Source organism: Petromyzon marinus, chromosome 73 (assembly GCF_048934315.1).
Source record: "Petromyzon marinus isolate PM22_M1 ecotype Great Lakes invasive population chromosome 73, UKy_Petmar_22M1.pri1.0, whole genome shotgun sequence".
Taxonomy (NCBI): domain Eukaryota; kingdom Metazoa; phylum Chordata; class Hyperoartia; order Petromyzontiformes; family Petromyzontidae; genus Petromyzon; species Petromyzon marinus.
Genome location: NC_133739.1, coordinates 4,016,679 through 4,038,141, shown reverse-complemented (window position 1 = coordinate 4,038,141; position 21,463 = coordinate 4,016,679). Strand labels below are relative to the sequence as shown.

Here is a 21,463-nt window from a genome sequence, read left to right as displayed (position 1 = left end):
ATTAGTGTAGTGTGTATAGTGTAGTGTATAGTGTCTAGTGCAGTGTGTATAATAGTGTAGTGTGTATAGTGTAGTGTAGTGTGTTGGGTAGTGTATAGTGTAGTGTAGTGTGTAGCATAGTGTCGTGTGTAGAGTAGTGTGTTTCGTGTAGTGTTTATAGTAGTGTATAGTGTAGTTTATACTGTAGTGTGAATAGTGTAGAGTATAGTAATGTAGTATATGAAAGTGTAGTCTATAGTAGTGTATAGTGTAGTGTATTGTAATGTAGTGTATAGTAGTGTATAGTGTCGTGTATAGTGTACCGTTTGAAGTGTAGTGTATAGTGTAGTATTGTAGTTTGTATTATAGTGTATATTATACTGTGCAGTGTAGTTTGTCGTGCATGTATCAAAGTCCAGTGTATAGAATTGCAGTATATAGTAGTGTAGTGTATATTGTAGTGTAAAGTAGTGTATAGTGTAGTGTCTAGTTTAGTAGTGTATAACAGTGTTGTGTATAGTGTTATAGTGTCACATGTCATATATAGTAGTGAGGGGTTTATTGTAGTGTACATTAGTCTAAAGTGTCGTGTATAGTTTAGTAGTGTAGTGTATAACAGTGTTGTTTGTAATATTATAGCATAAATGTCACATATAGCAGTGAGGGGTATAGTGTAGTGTATAGTGCAGTGTATAGTTGTGTTGCATAGTGTAGTATTTAACAGTTTAGTGCATAGTAGTGTTGTGTATATTGCAGTTTATAGCAGTGTAGTGTATATTGTGTATTGTACTATGTAGAGTATATTGTAGTGTATAGTGTAGTGTATGTATGTTGATCTTCTTTGGCACCAAGAGTAGTGACTGATGCATATTCAAGTGATATTGTAAAAGGGATAGAGAGCTGAGTGAGTTAAGTACATTCTAGTGACGTTCTAGTGAGTTATGTACATTATAGTGAGTTATTTCAATCTAGTGATGGTCTAGAAGGGCGAGATAGATGTAGTGAGATATGTAAAGCATCGTGATGCTCTAAAAGCGATAAAAATCTGTAATGAGTCACGTACATTCTAGTGATGTCTAGAAGGGATTGAGAGCTGTCGTGAGTGCTGTAAATCCTAGCGACGTTCTGGAAGGGCTGAGTGGCTGATGTGTACATTCTAGTGATGTTCTAGAAGGGGCTAGAGAGCTGAGTGGCTGATTCACTTTCTATTGATGTTCTAGAAGGGCCTAGAGAGCTGAGTGGCTGATTCAATTTCTAGTGATGTTCTAGAAGGGCGTAGAGATCTAAGTGGCTGATTCACTTTCTAGTGATGTTCTAGAAGGGCTTAGAGAGCTGAGTGGCTGATTCACTTTCTAGTGATGTTCTAGAAGGGGCTAGAGAGCTGAGTGGCTGATTCACTTTCTAGTGATGTCCTAGAAGGGGCTAGAGAGCTGAGTGGCTGATTCACTTTCTAGTGATGTTCTAGAAGGGGATAGAGAGATGAGTGGCTGATTCACTTTCTAGTGATGTTCTAGAAGGGGATAGAGAGATGAGTGGCTGAATCACTTTCTAGTGATGTTCTAGAAGGGGCTAGAGAGCTGAGTGGCTGATTCACATTCTTGTGATGTTCTAGAAGGGGCTAGACAGCTGAGTGGCTGTTTCACATTCTAGTGATGTTCTAGAAGGGCCTAGAGAGCTGAGTGGCTGATTCACATTCTAGTGATCTTCTCACAAGTGCTGTAATCTATAGGCATCTTTGTGTATTCATTGTGGCGTGCGTGCGCTAACGGACTCGCAGAGTCCCACCCATCTAGAGTCTCCGGGTGCTGAGACCTCCACAACTGCGTTTGGAACGGCTGGCTATGTACGGTGCGAAAAAGCTTGAACACAAACACGTACACACACACAGGAATTCACACACACACACGCACACACACACACAGGAACGCACACACACAGGAACGCACACACACACAGGAACGCACACACACACACAGGAACGCACACACACACACAGGGACGCACACACACACACAGGGACGTTAACACACACACAGGGACGTATACACACACACACAGGGACGTATACACACACGCGCACGAGTGAGTACATGCACAGCGCGACTATTGGCTCACCCGGTGAACGAACCACGGTCCCCGCATCGCACGGTGAGCTTCTGCGGCCGGCTCTTGATGAGTATGGGTCTCGAAGGATCTCTATGAGTGTGGTGGGTATCTGTGTGTTAGCATCGGTCTCTATGAGTATGGGTCTGTGTAGGTTTGTATGGGTGTCTGTGGGTTTTTTTGGGTCTTTGTGGGTTTGTATCGGTCTCTGAGTATGGGTCTCTGTGAGTCTATATGGGTCTACTACTGTGGGTCTATATGAGTATGGGTCTACTACTGTGGGTCTCTATGAGTATGGGTCTACTACTGTGGGTTTCTGTGAGTATGGGTCTACTACTGTGGGTCTCTGTGAGCATGGGTCTACAACTGTGGGTCTCTATGAGTATGGGTCTACTTCTGTGGGTCTCTGTGAGTATGGGTCTACTTCTGTGGGTCTCTATGAGTATAGTTCTACTACTGTGGATCTCTATGAGTTTGGGTCTGCTACTGTGGGTCTCTATGAGTATGGGTCTACTACTTTGGATCTCTATGAGTTTGGGTCTGCTACTGTGGGTCTCTATGAGTATGGGTCTACTACTGTGGCTCTCTATGATTAAGGGTCTACTACTGTGGGTCTCTATGAGTATGGGTCTAATATTGTTGGTCTCTATGAGTATGGGTCTACTACTCTGGGTCTCTGTGAGTATGGGTCTACTACTGTGGGTCTCTATGAGTATGGGTCTACTAATGTGGGTCTCTCTGAGTATGGGTCTACTACTGTGGGTCTCTATGAGTATGGGTCTACTACTGTGGTTCTCTATGAGTATGGGTCTACTACTGTGGGTCTCTATGAGTATGGGTCTACTACTGTGGGTCTCTATGAGTATGGGTCTACTGCTGTGGGTCTCTATGAGTATGGGTCTACTACTGTGGGTCTCTGTGAGTATGCTTCTACTTCTGTTGGTCTCTATGAGTATGGGTCTACTACTGTGGGTCTCTGTGAGTCTGGATGGGTCTCTATGAGTATGGGTCTACTACTCTGGGTCTCTATGAGTATGGGTGTACTAATGTGGGTAGCTATGAGTATGAGGTCTAATACTGTGGGTCTCAATGAGTATGGGTCTACTAATTTGGGTCTCCATGAGTATGGGTCTACTACCGTGGGTCTCTATGAGTATGGGTCTACTACCGTGGGTCTCTATGAGTATGGGTCTACTACTGTGGGTCTCTATGAGTATGGGTCTTCTACTGTGGGTCTCTATGAGTATGGGTCTACTACTGTCGGTCTCTATGGGTATGGGTCGTCTACTGTGGGTCTCTGTGAGTCTGTATGGGTCTCTATGAGGAGGGGTCCACGACTGTGGGTCTCTGTGAGTCTGTATGGGTCTCTATGAGTATGGGTCTACTACTGTGGGTCTCTATGAGTAAGGGTCTACTACTGTGGGTCTCTGTGAGTATGGTCTACTACTGTGGGTCTCTGTGAGTCTGTATAAACACGCGTCTAGAGTTCTTGGCTGCTGCTGTAACTTTCCACACGGTGGTGGTAGTGGTGGTGATGGTATCAGCCACGTGGTTGAGTGGTTGTCGTTTGTGGTGGCCAGGCCGTTTCCGCAAAATTCGCGACAGAGCAGCTCAGTGGCGTGACCTCACACAGCTGGTAAAATAATAAATAAATAGTTTAATACCGGTAGGAGGCCTTCACGACCAACATCATCCATAATGTAGATTTTTTAAGGCGGGTAAGATCGCGTAAATATATAAATAATGTGTCGTTAATCTCGCCACCACCCGGTACAGCCAATTAGTCAGGGGGTTGTCACGTAATGAGAACGTGGCCGATTCGTTACTAGTACAGCACTAGCGTATAGCGTAGTGTATAGTGTAGTGTATAGTGTAGTATATAGTGTATAGTATTGTATAGTATTGTATAGTGTAGTGTATAGTGTAGTGTATAGTGTAGTGTATAGTGTACTGTATAGTATAGTGTATAGTATTGTATACTGTAGTGTATAGTGTAGTGTATAGTGTAGTGTATAGTGTAGTGTATGGTGTAGTGTATAGTGTAGTGTATAGTGTAGTGTAGTGTATAGTGTATAGTATATTGTATAGTATTGTATACCGTAGTGTATAGTGTAGTGTATAGTGTAGTGTATGGTGTAGTGTATAGTGTAGTGTATAGTGTAGTGTATAGTGTAGTGTATAGTGTCGAGCAAGAAGAGCACACAAATCGATGTCATCACATCTTCCACTCTATTTAAGGAATGAAACAGGAGGATGTCTCCACAAATCTGTCTGTCACCTCGTTGTAATTACTGGTGTAACGTCGTACTCAGATTTTAAATATTGTGGTTTTGCTCTCTAACACACTGGTGTGATGTACTACACTATATACTACACTATACACTACTATACACAACACTATACACTTCACTATACACTACACACTACACTACACTAGACACTACTAAATACTAAACTATACACTACTATACACTATACACGACACTACATACTACAGTGTGCACTACTATACACTACACTACTATACACTACACTATACACTACTATACACTGCACTATACACTACTATATACTACACTACTATGCACTACACTGTACACTACTATATACTACACTACTAAACTCTACACTACACTATACACTGCTAGATACTTCACTACTATACACTACACTATACCCTACTAGATACTACACTGCTATACACTACACTATACACTACTATATACTACACTACTATACACTACACTATACACTACACTATATACTACAATACTATACACTGCACTATACCCTACACTATATACTACACTACTATACACTGCACTATACCCTACACTATATACTACACTACTATACACTGCACTATACACTACTATATACTACACTACTATACACTACACTATACACTACACTATATACTACACTACTATACACTGCACTATACCCTACACTATATACTACACTACTATACACTGCACTATACACTACACTATACACTACACTACTATAGGCTGCACTATACACTACACTATATACTACACTACTATACACTGCACTATACACTACACTATACACTACACTACTATAGGCTGCACTATACACTACACTATATACTACACTACTATACACTGCACTATACACTACACTATATATTACACTACTATACACTGCACTATACACTACACTATATACTACACTACTATACACTACACTATACACTACACTATATATTACACTACTATACACTGCACTATACACTACACTATATACTACACTACTATACACTACACTATACACTACTATTTACTACACTACTATACACTGCACTATACACTACACTATAGACTACACTACTATACACTACACTATACACTACTATTTACTACACTACTATACGCTACACAATACACTGTGCTCTATGCGAGTGCTGTACTAGTGACGAATTGGCAACATTCTGTTTACTAGACAAACTTTACTAATTGGCTGTGTTGGGTGGTGGCGGTTTAACGACACATTTATATATTTACGCGATCCAACCCCAAAGAAACCTGTGGTGAGGAAAAAATAAATATTACTGGTAGGAAACGTAGTGGACTGGAAGCCCATCCGGGATTAATTCACAAGAGGCAGGGAATTAATCGTTGTGTATGTCTGTGGATGTCTGTCCACGTGGGTGGGGTGGGGCTGGGTGGGGTGGGGCTGGATGGGGAGGGGCTGGGTAGCGAGTGGCTGGTCACCCCGTGGTGCCCTTATAAAACTCAACGTTTGACCTACTCATGCCGGCTTTTGCCCGCCCTCACAGTCAGGGCATATTTTGTTGAATACACCACGTGGTGGTGCCGCCGTTGACCCTGGCCATTGACCGAGCAACCCAACGTTCCTACCAGTTATCTCCGCAGGAATGTTTTAAACTTTTCAGCGACGCTTCACGTCACCCAAAAATTAAACGTTAGAAAAAAGTGATGATTGATGTCCATTCTAGAGATGTCCATATGCACATGCATCTGCTTTAACTTGCATAATCAACACTAATTCATCTACCTACTCATCATCAGCCTCAGGATATTTCTGTTAACAATTTACTGAAATGCATCCAATGATTAATCGACTTTTAATTCGTGTAAAGTTGCATTCACTTTTCATTTACCCGATTTGATACTATTCTGTAGTGATAATGTGTTGACTTGTAATGTACATATATTTAATTTAACTTGCATAATCAAGTCTAATTAGTCATCATCATCATTTATCAGACAATATTTCTGTTAGCAAACTACTTTAATATATTTAAACATTGTTCGACTCATTATCCGTGTAAGAGACACTTCCCTTATCATTCGCCCGATATGACAACGCACTTTGTGTTCATGCTCTGATTTGTAATCCACGTAAATCTAACTTCACTTGTGTAATTAACACTAATTAATCAATATCATCATCTGTCCATGAATATTTCTGTGTACAATTGACTAAAATGCATCCAATGTTTACTCGACTTATAATCCTTGTAAGACTGCATTAACTTATTAGCATTTACCCAACATTATAATACACTTAGTGATACTACTTTGATAATCCACCACATTACTGATTATAATCAATAATATAATTATATTATAACAGCAGACTATAAATAGAGTGATCTTATAATCTATGTAAGAAATACATTCACTTCTCATTCACACGATATGATGATGGTCTGCCAATCTAATCCAGATACTACTAACTTCGCATACATAATCCACACTACTTAATCAACATCATTATCATCTAATAATACGACTGTTTACAATCTCCTTTAAGGCACCCGATGTTTAATGGACTCATAGGACGCGTAAGGATGCAATCACTTAAAATCCACGTCGTTCCTAACGAGCGTCCATTATTCCAATACACCATTCACAATCAATTGATAATTCATTAATCCTCTCCACCACCCACCACCAACCCACCCCGTGTGGCACAATGCTACCGTAATGAGTCCACCGCAGGACGAGGGTTGAGACGACTCAACAACTCCTCTTTATATTCTTGGTTCTTTCGGTAAAGTCACGTAGAAGGGAAACAATAAAATAATACAAATAAAAAAAACAATACAATTCTCACGACGTTTCGACTACTACACAAGCAATCATCATCATTGTTTTATATATTTTTTTATTATTTTATTGTTTCACTTCTACGTGACTTTACCGAAAGAACCAAGAATATGAATCCCTGCAGTCACGAAAGCTTTCAATCAAAATTTAACTCCTCTTTATTTTCCACACGAGTTCATCAACACCGCCACGTGCCACCACTCCACTCCAAACCTACACCAGGAAGTGACCCCCCCTCGATCGCCCCTCCTCTTCCGGTGACGTCACCCCTACCCCGCCCCCGCTGGGCGTTCCCTCACTCTCAAGCCCCGCCCTCTCTTTCCTTTCGACCGTCACCGGCATCTTTTAACGATGTCTATAAACTACACTATACACTACACTATACACTACACTATGCACTACACTATACACTACACTATACACTACACTATACACTACACTATACAATACTATGCACTACACTACACACTACGCTATACACTACACTATACACTACACTACACTATACACTATTGCTGTGCTGATTATGTGGCAAACTTCTTAGCAATTGGCTCTGTCGAGTTGGTGGCAGGTTTAACGACACATTTATATATATTTAAATATTTAAACGCGATCTAACCCCAACAAAACCGCTATCGTGAATATTGACGCTGCGCTGCAACGAGCTTCCGCACGCTGCTGTGCCTCCTCTCCCCGCGAGGGCTTCGCCTGACCGAGCTCCATCGGTGACGTCGCTTCGTGCCTTCTGGGGGGGGGGCTGCTTCGTCCACCCGAGGGCGATTTTCGGGACGGGCGTTCTGTTCCATTCTTAGGTGGCGTGGGACCCCCTCGGTACTGTCGAGAAAGGTCCCGGTACATTAATGAGTTCAGTGAATCCCACGTGAGTCGCGTCCACCTTCGAAACGCCCGGCGAGTTGCTAAGATTGTTGCTTTCTTCGGTTTGATCTCGCTTGATGAACGATCCACGCGGTGATGTAAATTATACCCCACCTCGAGAGGTAGAGAGGTTGATCGAGACTCTGCGGACATCGCGGATAAGACGTTAAATTCTGACTTAAAAATTCCTCTCCTCCGCCTGATGAAGACCGCTTGTGTTGCGATCGAAACGTCGTGGGTTTTCACTTTTGTTATTTAAAAAAATATTTTTTTCCGTTATTTTCATTTTCTATCTACGTGACTTTACCGAAAGAACCGAGAATATGGATAAGACATTGACAATGTCAACAACCTTTAAAACTCGGATTCCGTACTTTATTGTTATTATTATTATTACAGTAAAACAACACCAAAAGTTCCTATGACGATCACTGTTCACCACTTTTGCACGTTCCACTCACACAAAGACAAAGATCCCCCCGCCCACCTCCCCGTGTAGCCTCAACAGACCGTTGGGGCAAGCGCTGTTAGCGAGTAGCAGCGCCTGTGAAGGCCGTCATTGTGGCTCTGCTATCATCCAATCAGTGGGCAGAGTTTGATTGATGTCTGATTGGCTGTGGCTTTGCTATCATTCACTCAGTTGGCAGAGTTTGATTGATGTCTGATTGGCTGTGGCTCTGATAGACACCGAGTGGGTCAAAGTTTGATTGATGTTGATTGGCTGTGGCTATATCCACTCATTGGGTTGAGTTTGATTGATGTCCGATTGGCTGTTGAGTCTTATTCTGTAAGAGCGGAGTGGATGAAAGGAGGAGGAGGCATTAGATTGAGGAGGTATATTATGATTAAGAAGATGAATACCAAGATACACCCACTCACTCCCATCACTCGCTCACTCCCATCACCCACTCACTCCCATTACCAGCTCACACCCACACAAAACCCATACTATTAGACACCCACAGCGATCCATACTAATAGAGACCCAAAGAAATCCATACTAATAGAGACCCACAGAAATCCATACTAATAGAGACCGACAGAACTCTACACTAATAGATACCCATAGAAATCCATGCTAATAGAGACCCACAGAAATCCATACTAATAGAGACCCACAGAAACCCATTCTAATAGAGACACACAGAAACCCATACTAGTAGAAGCAGAAATCCATGTTAAAAGAGACCCACAGAGATCCACAGAAACATTTAATCATGAAGACCCATAGAGACCCATAGAGACCCATACTCATAAGGACCCAAACAGACCAACAAAGACACATACTCATAGTGATCCACAGAGACCCACACTCATAGAGACCCATGCTGATCCAGAAAGACCAATTCTCATGAGAGCCATAGTCACTCAAATAGACCAATGCTCATAGAGACCCACAGAGACCCATACTCATAGACTTTAACTGAGATCCACAGAGACCCACGCTCATACAGACCCACAGAGACCCATGCTCATACAGACCCACAGAGACCCATACTCATAGAGACCCACAGAGACCAACAGCGCACACAGATACCCATACTGACAGAGACCCACAGGTACCCACATAGACCCAAAGATACCATAAGATACCCGTATTCATAGAGACCCACAGAGACCCATAATCTTAGAGACCCACAGAGCACACATATACCCATACTGACAGAAACCCACAGATACCCACAGAGACTCAAAGATACCCAAAGAGACCCGTACTCATAGAGATCCACGGAGATCCATACGGATAGAGACACAAAGATACCCATAGAGACCCCAAAGCACGAAGACCCACAGAGACCCAGAATCCTGAAAACCCATACAGACCCAGAGATATTCATATGCATAGAGACCAATACAGACCCACAGAGACCCTTAGACTAAGATAGAAACCACAGAGACTCACAGATATCGAACATAGACGCATAATCATAGTCAGCAACAGACCCATAATCCTAGAGAATCATATAGAACCAATAGAGATCCACAGAGATACAGAAATTCCCAAAGAAACCCAGAGACCCATAGATACCCATTGAGACCCATAATCATAGAGAAGGACCAGTGGCATCTACATCTGTAGAACGTGAAGAACCAGTGGCATCTACATCTGGAGAACGTGAAGAACCAGTGGCATCTACGTCTGCAGAACGTGAAGAACCAGTGGCATCTACGTCTGCAGAATGTGAAGAACCAGTGGCATCTACATCTGGAGAACGTGAAGAACCAGTGGCATCTACGTCTACAGAACGTGAAGAACCAGTGGCATCTACATCTGCAGAACATGCAGAACTAGTGACATCTATAGAACATGAAGAACCAGTGGCATATACAGCTGCAGAACATGAAGAACCAGTGGCATATACAGCTGCAAAGCATGTAGAGCCAGTGGCATCTACATCTGCAGAACATGAAGAACCAGTGGCATCTACATCTGCAGAACATGCAGAACCAGTGGCATCTACATCTGAAGAAAACATGAAGAACCAGTGACATCTACATCTGCGGAACATGAAGAACTTGTGGCATCTACATCTGAAAAACGTGAAAAACCCGTGGCGTCTACCTCTGCAGAACGTGAAGAACCAGTGGTATCTACATCTGCATAACGTGAAGAACCAGTGGCATCTACGTCTTCAGAACATGAAGAACCATTGGCATCTACTTCTACAGAACGTAAAGAACCTGTGGCATGTGCAGCTAAAGAACGTGAAGAACCAGTGGCATCTACGTCTACAGAACATGAATATCCAGTGGCATCGAAATCTACAGAATGAAAACACAGAGACCCATTGACTCACAGAGAGAGCCAAAGACTTACACATAGAACCATAGACTCACAAATAGATCCATAACCTTACATAAAAACCCATAAACTCAAGCAAAGACAAAAATCTCACGTATAGCCTTTACAGATTAAAAACTCACAAAGAGCCACAAAGACTCAAGTAGAGACCCAAAGACTCACACAAAAACCCACAGATTTTTAAAACAGCGACTAATAGACTCACACAGACACTGATAATTTCACACAGAATTTCATAGACCTAAACAAAGACCCATAGACTCACACAGACACACATTGATGCACACGAAGAACCAAAGACTCACACAGAAACCCATCGATTTACCACACTTAGAACCTTAGAATCAATCAGAGACCCCTTAGCCTAATAAATAGACCATAGACTCACACAGAGTCACTTAGACTAACAATGAGACCATAGTCTCATGCAGAGACCAATAGAATTACACAGAAACCCATAGACTCACAAAGAAAATAAAAGACTCAAACAGAGACCCATAGAGTCACAAAAGACCCATTAACCTCACAGAGAGACAAAATGTCTCGTACAGAGTCTCATCGACTCACGCAGGGATTCATAGAAGCACACATAGACACACAGATGCACATAATTGTAATGTAGAGTTACTTATTGCTAGTAGCTCAGCTGATTGGATAGTATATTGAGTTTATTGATAATATTGATGTAGTTTATATGTTTAGTTTTTCTATCAGATTACTATATGGTATTCATGTTATAGTGTAGTGTATACCCAGTTACGTAATGTTAATAGCTCAACTTATTGTACTATATATTGGGTGCATTGATTATATTGATGTAGTTTATATTTAGTTATTTCACATCGGTTTATTGTTTGATAGGTGGATATTTGCAGTTCTTCAGCGTTAATATACTAAATGCATCTGTTGATATGTAAACTCTGACTTTAATATAGCCACTTCCGTGACCAGTTACATGCTAATTTCTGACTTTAACATCCTGCTAATCTATCACATTAGCTTAGCTACTTCAATGCTAAACTCCTCTGTTGATATGTAAACTCCTTTGTCAAGGCGCTCTGCTCCTTCCACCCAGCTTAAAAGACGCTGCCAAGCTTAGCAGTGTTTATTGGAACGCTGTCTTCCTGACAGTTCTGTTTCTTCACCTGAGGACGGCTGCTTGTGTTGTGGCCGAAACGTCGTGATAATTTGATTTTATTACGTTTTATTTGTATTACTTTATTATTATTTCCCTTCTACGTGACTTTACCGAAAGAACCAAAACGATAAATCCGTGCAGTCACGAAAGCTTTAAATCAAAATAAAATTAATATTAAGATTTTTCCACTGATCTGTGTTATAAATATAATTTCTATATTGTTCCAATCATTTTTTCTAGTCAAAATCTCCAAATTTGCGGATCTTCGCTGCAAATTCAGGGAGAGACTAGAGGTGAGGCAGGGACGTGCTCAGCCTCCCCTCTGATTGTGCAACCCCTCAGAAACTGGATGGAGCGTGGGCAATAAGCGTGTGCCTGTTACTATATCTCTGTATGTCACCAATGTAATGTTTGTAGACCCCTTCATTACATGTCCTCTCCTTCAATAGTCCAGGTAACTTATTTCACGTATGTGTATGAAGATTTTTAGGCTCGCTGGTCTCGTCATGAAACTGCAATGAAAAGGCACCAGGAGAGGCAGCTATCACATCTGCTTCACTGAGGGGGGCGTGTCAGACACGCCTCCATCAGTGAAGACACGCCCCCTCAGTGAGGACACGCCCCCTTCAGTGAGACAGCTATCACATCTGCTTCACTGAGGCGGGCGTGTGAGACACGCCTCCATCAGTGAAGACACGCCCCCCTCAGTGAGGCAGCTATCACATCTGCCTCACTGACTGGGGCGTGTCTTGAGCCCACGTAATTGACGCTCGCTCCCCCTCCACGTTAGCCAGCTCTGGCAAAACATTTCCAGCTGCTGCAAAAAAGGAAAACGTTATATCTGACCTGAAACATTTCTCAAAATTGGACTTTCAATCAAAACAGGGAGTGATAAACAATGGAAGACCAATGCCTGAGCTTAAGGACCTACTTCAAACGAAGGAACATAAAATAGCATGGTCGCTTCAAATAGAGTGGTACCAACGAAAAGACTGGCTGTGTGGCTGTGCTACGAAGTAAATCGCCTGTACTGCTTTCCCTGTCTTCTGTTCTCCACTGCCGACAACGTTTGGACTAACGCGGGATTTTGTGACTTGAAAAATCTACTAATGAGCCTTAACAACCATGAAAAATCGACAACTCACAGTCAAAGCCAAATTGCTCTAAAAACTTTTGGAGCTTCAAGGATAGATCCGGCTTTGAATGAACAGCGGAGATTACATATCAGCATCCACAATGCTAAGGTAAAGAAAAACCGTGAGGTTTTAAAAGAGCTTATTAATGCGACCTGCTTCCTAGCCAAACAGGACTTAGCAATTCGTGGTAACGATGAGAGTGCAAGCTCTTCTAATCGTGGCAAATTTGTGGAGCTATAACACATTATTTTGCTGAGAAAGATGAATAGTTAGCTAGACATTTGGAGACATCCACTGTGTTTTCTGGCTTATCAAACAGAATACAAAACGATTTAATCGAAGCAGTCGGTGATGTAATTAGAAATGATATCAAAGAGGGGATTAATGCAGCCCCATTTGTTGCAGTCGACGTAGACGAGGCAACTAATGTCACAAACAAATCCCAGGTCTCTGTAACGTTGCGTTATGTGGCTAAAAGTGAGGTAACTTGTGAGGTGAGGGAGGCGTTCTTGGGATTTGATTAAGTCAGTGATGACAGAAAATCACCGGCGATTGCTGATTGTATTTTGGGAGCGTTGGGGAAATACAATTGAGTTGAAAAGCTTGTAGGTCAGACTTATGACGGAGCCTCTGTGTTGGCATCAGATCTTAATGGGGTGCAGGCCAAGATTATAGAAATTATTCCTGAAGCCACGTTTACCCATTGTTATGCACACAAATTAAACCTGGTGCTCTTGCATTCAGCAAAATGTATGCCTGAGTGTAAAGCGTTTTTTTTATATAGTTGAGGGACTTGCAACGTTTTTGAATAAGTCGACAAAGCACACCCCACCTACTGGACGATGTTGTGAAGCGACGGTTTACCAAGACCATGTGTATGTGTCTGAGTATATGAGTGTGTGTATGTATTTGAGAGTGTGTGTATGCTTGTGTGTGTGTGTGATTATGTGTGTATGTATTTGAGAGTGTGTGTACGTGTGTTTGTATGTGTGTGTATCTGTGTGTGTAAGTATATGAGTGTGTGTGTATGTGTGTATGCATGTATGTGTGTGAGTATATGAGTGCATGTGTATGTATGCGTGTGTGTGTGTGTGTTTGTGTTTTTAGGAAGTACCGAAGGCTATCCAGAGTCTGAGACCAGGAAAGGCACCGGGCAGAGATGATATTCCAAGCGAAATGCTGAGTGAGGGTGGCGCTTGTGCACAGACTGCCCTACATGACAACATATCAGCAGTCTGGACCACTGGACGGGTTCCACAGGACTGGAAGGATGCCCTGGTGGTCCCCCTCTTTAAGAAGGGAGACCGCACAGACTGTAAAACCTACAGGGAAAGGTCCTGGCAAGGATTATTCAACACCAGCTTGCCAGGCACGCTGAGGAGAGGCTTGCGGAGCCCCAATCTCGCATGAAGACCCATAGACTTACACAGAGACCCGATAATAAATACAGAGACCCCTAGACTCAAATAGAGTCACATGAACTAACAGACAGAACCAAAGTCACATGCAGAGACCCATAAAAACACGTAGAAAGCCATAGACTCACAGAGATAACCATAGACTCACACACAGACCAATAGACACACATATTCACAAATAGACTTACACAAAGATCCATAGACTCACACATAGACCCATGAAATTACAAAAAAAACCTATAGACTCACACAAAAAACAATTTACTCATGCAGGGCTCTATAGACTTACAAAGAGAGGCACAGATGCACACAGAGTTCCGTAGACTCACACAGAGACCCATAAACTCGCACATAGACCCAGACACTCATACAGAGACCCACAGATTCTTCACACAGCAACTAAAAGACTCACACAGAGACCCATTGACTCACACAGAGACTCACAAAGAGACTCACAAAGAGACCCATCGACTCACACAGAGACTTACACAGAGACTCACACTGAGACCCATAGACTCACACAGGGATCCATAGACGCACACATAGACACACAGATGGACACAGCAATCCATAGCATCATTGACTCATAGACTCACAGAGATACCTTTAGACTCAAAATGAAACAGCACCCTGTAGCTTCACGCGGATACAGAATAGCCCGCACAAAGACTATATACTACACTATACACTACTACACTATACACTACTACACTATACACTACATTATACACTACACTACACTATACGCTACTACACTATACACTACACTCCACACTACACAATACACTACACTATACACTACACTACACAATAAACTATACACGACACTATACACTACAATGAATTCTACGATTCACTACAAAACTATACACTACTTTATACTATACTGATATATACTACACTACAATAGGAAATACACTATACACTGCACAACTATATACTTCATTATACACTACACTACTATATACTGTACCATACACTACATTATACACTACACTTTTCACTACACTATTATACATTACACTATACACTACACTATTCACTGTACCACTATTCACTGCACTTCTATACACTATACACTGCTCAAAACACTCCACTGTAGCCCACACTATTCACTACACAACGATATAAAACAATTGACATACATTTTACACAATATAAACCCATACCCTTATAGACCTATAGAGACCAATAGATACCCATACTCATAGAGACCCATATAGATCAACAGATACCCACAGAGACCCATACTCATAGAGACCCATACTCATAGAGACACATATAGATCAACAGACACCCATAGAGACCCATAGAGACCCATACTCATAGAGACCCATATAGATCAACAGATACTCATAGAGACCCATATAGATCAACAAATACTCATAGAGACCCATAGAGACCCATACTCATAGAAACCCATATATATCAACAGATGCCCAAAGAGACCCATAGAGACCCATACTCATAGAGACCCATATAGATCAACAGATACCCATAGAGACCCATAGAGACCCATACTCATAGAGACCCATATAGATCAACAGAAACCCATAGAGACCCATAGAGACCCATACTCATAGAGACCCATATAGATCAACAGATAGCCATAGAGACCCATAGAGACCCATTCTCATATAGACACATATAGATCAACAGAAACCCATAGAGACCCGTACTCATAGAGACCAATATAGATCAACAGATACCCATAGAGACCCATAGAGACCCATACTCATAGAGACCCATATAGATCAACAGATACCCATAGAGACCCATAGAGATGCATGTAGATCAACAGATACCCATACTCATAGAGACCCATATAGATCAACAGATACCCATAGAGACCCATACTCATAGAGACCCATACTCATAGAGACCCATATAGATCAACAGATACCCATAGAGACCCATACTCATAGAGACCCATATAGATCAACAGATACCCATAGAGACCCATAGAGACCCATATAAATCAACAGATACCCATAGAGACCCATAGAGACCCATATAAATCAACAGATCCCCATAGAGACCCATAGAGACCCATATAGATCAACAGATACCCATAGAGACCCATACTAATGTAATGACAGGGTGACACCTGCTCGCCTGTAGGGGTAATTACGGTTATAGCTGCATTGCGCAATGCCTCAGTATGAAAGGGGCGTATCTGGGGTAAAGGTCAAGGGCGGGGTCAGTCGAGAAAGAGGGCGTGGCCAGAGGTGGAGCTTGGCATCGCGCCAGGCAGATGTAAGGAGCTGTGAGCGTGGGGTCTGGGTCCTAGTTGCGTCACTGCCATCGTCATCGCTTCGTCTTCGACCACGTGGCTGTCCTTCTGCAAGAGCAGCTCCGTCGCCGCCGCCGCTACGCTCGTCGACGTTCCAGCGTAGCTGCAGGCAGGGAGAGGTGTAGCCACGTGACGAAGTGTATCGCCCTGTTTACTCTTAATAAATACGAAGCCTTCTACTTTGACGTGTGTAGGAAGTCGCTCACTTCATATGTGTGTGAGTATATGAGACTATATGTAAGTGTGCGTGTGCGTGTGTGTGTATGTATTTGAGAGTGTGTATGTGTGTGTATGTGTGTGTATGTGTGTGTGTGAGTATATGAGTGTCTGTGTGTGTATGTGTGTATGTATTTGAGAGTGTGTGTATGCGTGTGTGTGTGTGTGAGTATGTGTGTCTGCATTTGAGAGTGTGTACGTGTGTTTGTATGTGTGTGTATGTGTGTGTATGAGTATATGAGTGTGTTTGTGTGTGTATGTGTGTATGTATTTGTCGGGCAAAACAACCCCCTACCTCCTCGCGGTGCCGGACGGGCAACTCTGTCGTGGACAGTGCTGTGGGGGGAGGGCCAATTCCGATTGGCCCCTCCCCTCATGGCGTCTGTGTCCACCACAGTAGATAAACGGGGGCTCTGACGGGTGCGAGGGGCTGGTAACCCCTCGACCTTCAATTTATTACCACTAAACCACGAGTTAAAATGAAATATGTAACTAATAAGCTTGAGCCGGAGGCCCCGGGGGGACAGGCGTCTATGACGTCTCCTGGCCAAACCCCAATTGGCGGAGCCAGGAGATTGAATCTCTACCCTCGGGGCTCCTCCAGAAACAACGAAAAGCCACTACGGATGGCCACGTGGAATGTTCGAACGCTCACTGCGGAGGAGAGGCTGCCACTCCTATGTCGGGAGCTGTACCGGTACCGCCTGGATCTCTGTGGCATTCAGGAGGACCGGTTCTGGCTCCTGCCACCATGAGGGGTGGACAGTTCTCTACTCGGGGCAGCAGACTGCCAAACAACAGGGTGTGGCTCTTCTTTTGAACAAAAGAATGAAGAGTGTGTGGGAGCGTGGCAGTGAGGTGTGGGAAGCTGTGAGCCCCAGGCTACTTTGGGCTCGCCTTCCCATCAATCGGAGGCGAGGAGTGGTGGTCGTGGTTACTTATGCCCCCACCGAAGACGAACATCCGTGGAGGGATGCAGGTAAAGCCGATGAGTCAGATGCCTTCTATGATCTCCTGTCACAGGTGCTGGCTAAAGTGGCACCTCGGGATAGAGTCATCATGTTGGATGACTTCAATGCCCGAGTTGGTTATGATGCTGGCACCTGGTCTGGAGTGATTGGAGGGCATGGGCCAGATCAGCTCAATAACAACGGTAGGAGGCTGCTAGATTTGTGTGCAGCCCATGGGCTTGTAATTACCAACACGCATCGGCGCATCCACACAACATCATGGATGCATGTCGGGTCCAAGCAAGAACATCTGCTGGACTACATAGTGACGGATCAGCGGATGCGAGCCCATGTCCTTGACACCAGGACCTACCGTGAAGCTGATCTGCCCTCATGACCATCTACTAGTCATCTGTTTCCATTTAGGCCAGCCTAAATGGAAACATTTAGGCTGGCCTGCCTACGATCCATCCTGGGTTTAACCAGGCTGGATTGTGTGAGGAGCTCACAAATCCTTGAAAAATCTGTGCAAGGTCCCATCGGTGAGCTCCTCCGGCAGGCAAGGCTGCGTTGGCTGGGTCATTTATCCCGCATGCCCAGCCACCGCATGCCGAAACAGCTTTTGTTCGGCCGGATCGAGGGGGCTAAACGGGCGTGGCATGGGCTAGAAAAAAGATGGAGTGATGTGGTACAGGAGGACGTGGAGCTGAGTGGACTTGCCCATGACTAGCACCAGCGGTATCAAAATCGGCCTCTGTGGAGGAGGCTCGTGAAGGACCCTATTGGGCAGTTGGAGGCAGTCGCCCTCCAACTACAACGGAGGGCGGAGGAGCGATGCTCACAACAACGAGCGGAGCGCCGGATAGCTAAAGCACAGCAGGTTGCCACAGTAGGGGGCACAGGTGGTGCACCAGCCAGTCATCTCAGTCAGTCGACCCGTGGCACCTGGGTCTGCCCCGTGACTGCCTGCCCGCGGGCGTTCGAAACTTCACGTGGCCTCAAGGTGCACATGGCCTGGCACAAGCGTCGTGGGGACGTCACCGCCACTTAGTGGCAAATGGCGGTTGTTGATGGTGGGGGTTGTGTGGGTGATGGGGGTGGTGATGTTGGGGGTTGTGTGGGTGATGGGGGTGGTGATGGTGGGGGTAGTGTGGGTGATGGGGGTGGTGATGTTGGGGGTTGTGTGGGTGATGGGGGTGGTGATGTTGGGGGTTGTGTGGGTGATGGCGGTGGTGATGGTGGGGGTAGTGTGGGTGATGGGGGTGGTGATGTTAGGGGTTGTGTGGGGGATGGGGGTGGTGATGTTGGGGGTTGTGTGGGTGATGGGGGTGGTGATGGTAGGGGTAGTCTAGTAGTGGTTAGTGCGCTGCCCTATGAACCTGGCCACCCAGGTTTGATTCCCGCTCACGGCCAACACCCAGTGACGATTATCTGAACCTGCTCCTGGGCCTCCCGTCTGTCGACTCAGCCTCAAATGAGTACCTGGAGCGGTGTGTAAACATCGCCAATGGGGAGACAAAGGCGGTCGGGCGTGGTCCTGGCCACCAACCCCCTTGACTACCGTTCCGGCCTTCATAGGTGCTCGCTAACAGCACTTGCCCCCTACAGTCTGTTAAGGCTATGGGGGATCTTTGATGGTGGGGGTGGTGATGGTGGAGGGGTGGTGGTGGTGGTGATGTCGTAAATATAACATTATTAAAATCATGAACGCACAATAAAATAACATCACTCAGTTTGTATTTTTATTTTGTTTGACCAAATGAATTACCAAGAAACCTCACGCATTTTATATATACACAGGCGTCATCATAACCACCACGACTACGAAATCAACGTATCAACACAACACAGCAAACCAAGCCTACGTCATTTCTGCCCGCATAGACGCGGCTATTCTGAAAGCGCCCGCTAACACAACTCGTCCACGTGTATTTATACATCCAGATCGTTGCGTGGGACCTCCTTTGCCAGTGGCGGTCTTGAACCTCTCCTCCCGACCCCCTTTTGAGCCTCGCCTCCCGGCCAATCGCTTTTCGAGGCGTCTCTGCACCGATGGGAGACCCTTGGGCTACTTCCTCACTTCAGGTGATCTGTCCGTTCTCTTGGTCATCACATCCAAACCACTTCCAAACTCCCTCCCGGCAGCCACCCCGACCACGTCGACCTTCGCGGCCTTCGCTCTGTAACATTCACCACCTTGCCCATCACCCGACCTTGACCTCTGTGACCCTTGTGACCACGGCAACATCCATGGCCGTGGCTTCCGTGACCTTGCCCTCCCCCCCCCCCCCACACAGTCACCCTAAACTTGACCTTTGTGACCATTGCGACCATTGCAACATTCATGGCCGTGGCTTCCGTGACCTTGCCAATGACCTCTGTGACCTCCACGACCTCCGTGACCTTACCCCCCCCACCCCCCTCACCCCCCCGCTCCCCCGCCCCAGCCACCCACGCTAAACTTGACCTTCGTGACCGTTGCGACCTCCGCGCCCTCTGCGGTCCGTGGCCCCGACGACCACCACGTGGGCGTACTCGACGCGCTCAGAGTCGCCGCCGAGGGCGCCGCGGCCGCCTCCGCCGCGTCCCGGCTGAGGGGTCGGGCCCTGGCCCCGGCGGTTCAGCGCCCAATGGTCGAGCGCCGCGTAAGCGACGTCACCGCCGCCGCCGTCACCGCCGCCGACGTCACCGCCGACGTCACCGCCGCCGCTGCCGTCGTCCCGCAGGGAGGCGTAGATCACGTGGGAGGGGTCGCGGGAGCCCGGGCCGAGGTGACCGCGGGAGGATTGAGCTGCGCGGGAGGGGTTGAGGGCCCGGTCGTCGAGCGACGCGTAGGTCACCGCCTCCCCGTCCGAGTGGTCCCGCGCCTGAAACGACGGACGGCGAGATGCAAAGCTGAACGCGCTTCGGCGATTGTGACGGCGATGATCATGGTGATTTTTTTTTTTTATTTAAAGCTTTCGTGACTGCAGTAATTCATATTCTTAGTTTTTTCGGTAAAGTTATGGTCGAAACGTCGTGAGAATTTTTTATTGTTTTATATATATTTTGTTATTTTGTTGTTTCTCTTCAACGTGACTTTACCGAAAAAACTAAGAATATGATCATGGTGATGTTCGCAATCGGCCTTGGAAATGAGAGGCCCAGACCGACCAGTTTGAGCGCAGATAACAACGCCTTAAAATGTGAACAGTACCGGTACAATTCAAATCCCAATATCCTTTGATTATAATGATCCTTATGACTGTAATAATATTAATAGGCTATGCATTGTACAGTGCTGCGTAGGGCACCACCCTCCTCCTCCAACCTCCGAGGGGTGGTGCCGCACCTGAAACGACGGACAGCGCGGGTGCAATCCTAAGAAAAAAATTGATTATAATAAGCGCGGGCACTGTTTTTGAAACTAATTGGCCCACAGCAGGGGCTACGGCAGCCTCCTGCGTGGCCTC

The 21,463-nt window shown here is 45.0% G+C and overlaps 1 protein-coding gene across 1 annotated transcript in view; it reads right to left on the bottom strand.

The window, feature by feature from the left end:
* The window catches only part of LOC142906996 (uncharacterized), a 46,345-nt gene extending 27,939 nt beyond the window's left edge, over positions 1 to 18,406 (bottom strand). The window contains exon 1 of the mRNA XM_076055890.1: positions 18,385 to 18,406. Within this exon, the coding sequence (XP_075912005.1) occupies positions 18,385 to 18,406 (22 nt within the window). The remainder of the gene's footprint in view (positions 1 to 18,384) is intronic.
* Between the last annotated feature and the right edge of the window lie 3,057 nt (positions 18,407 to 21,463).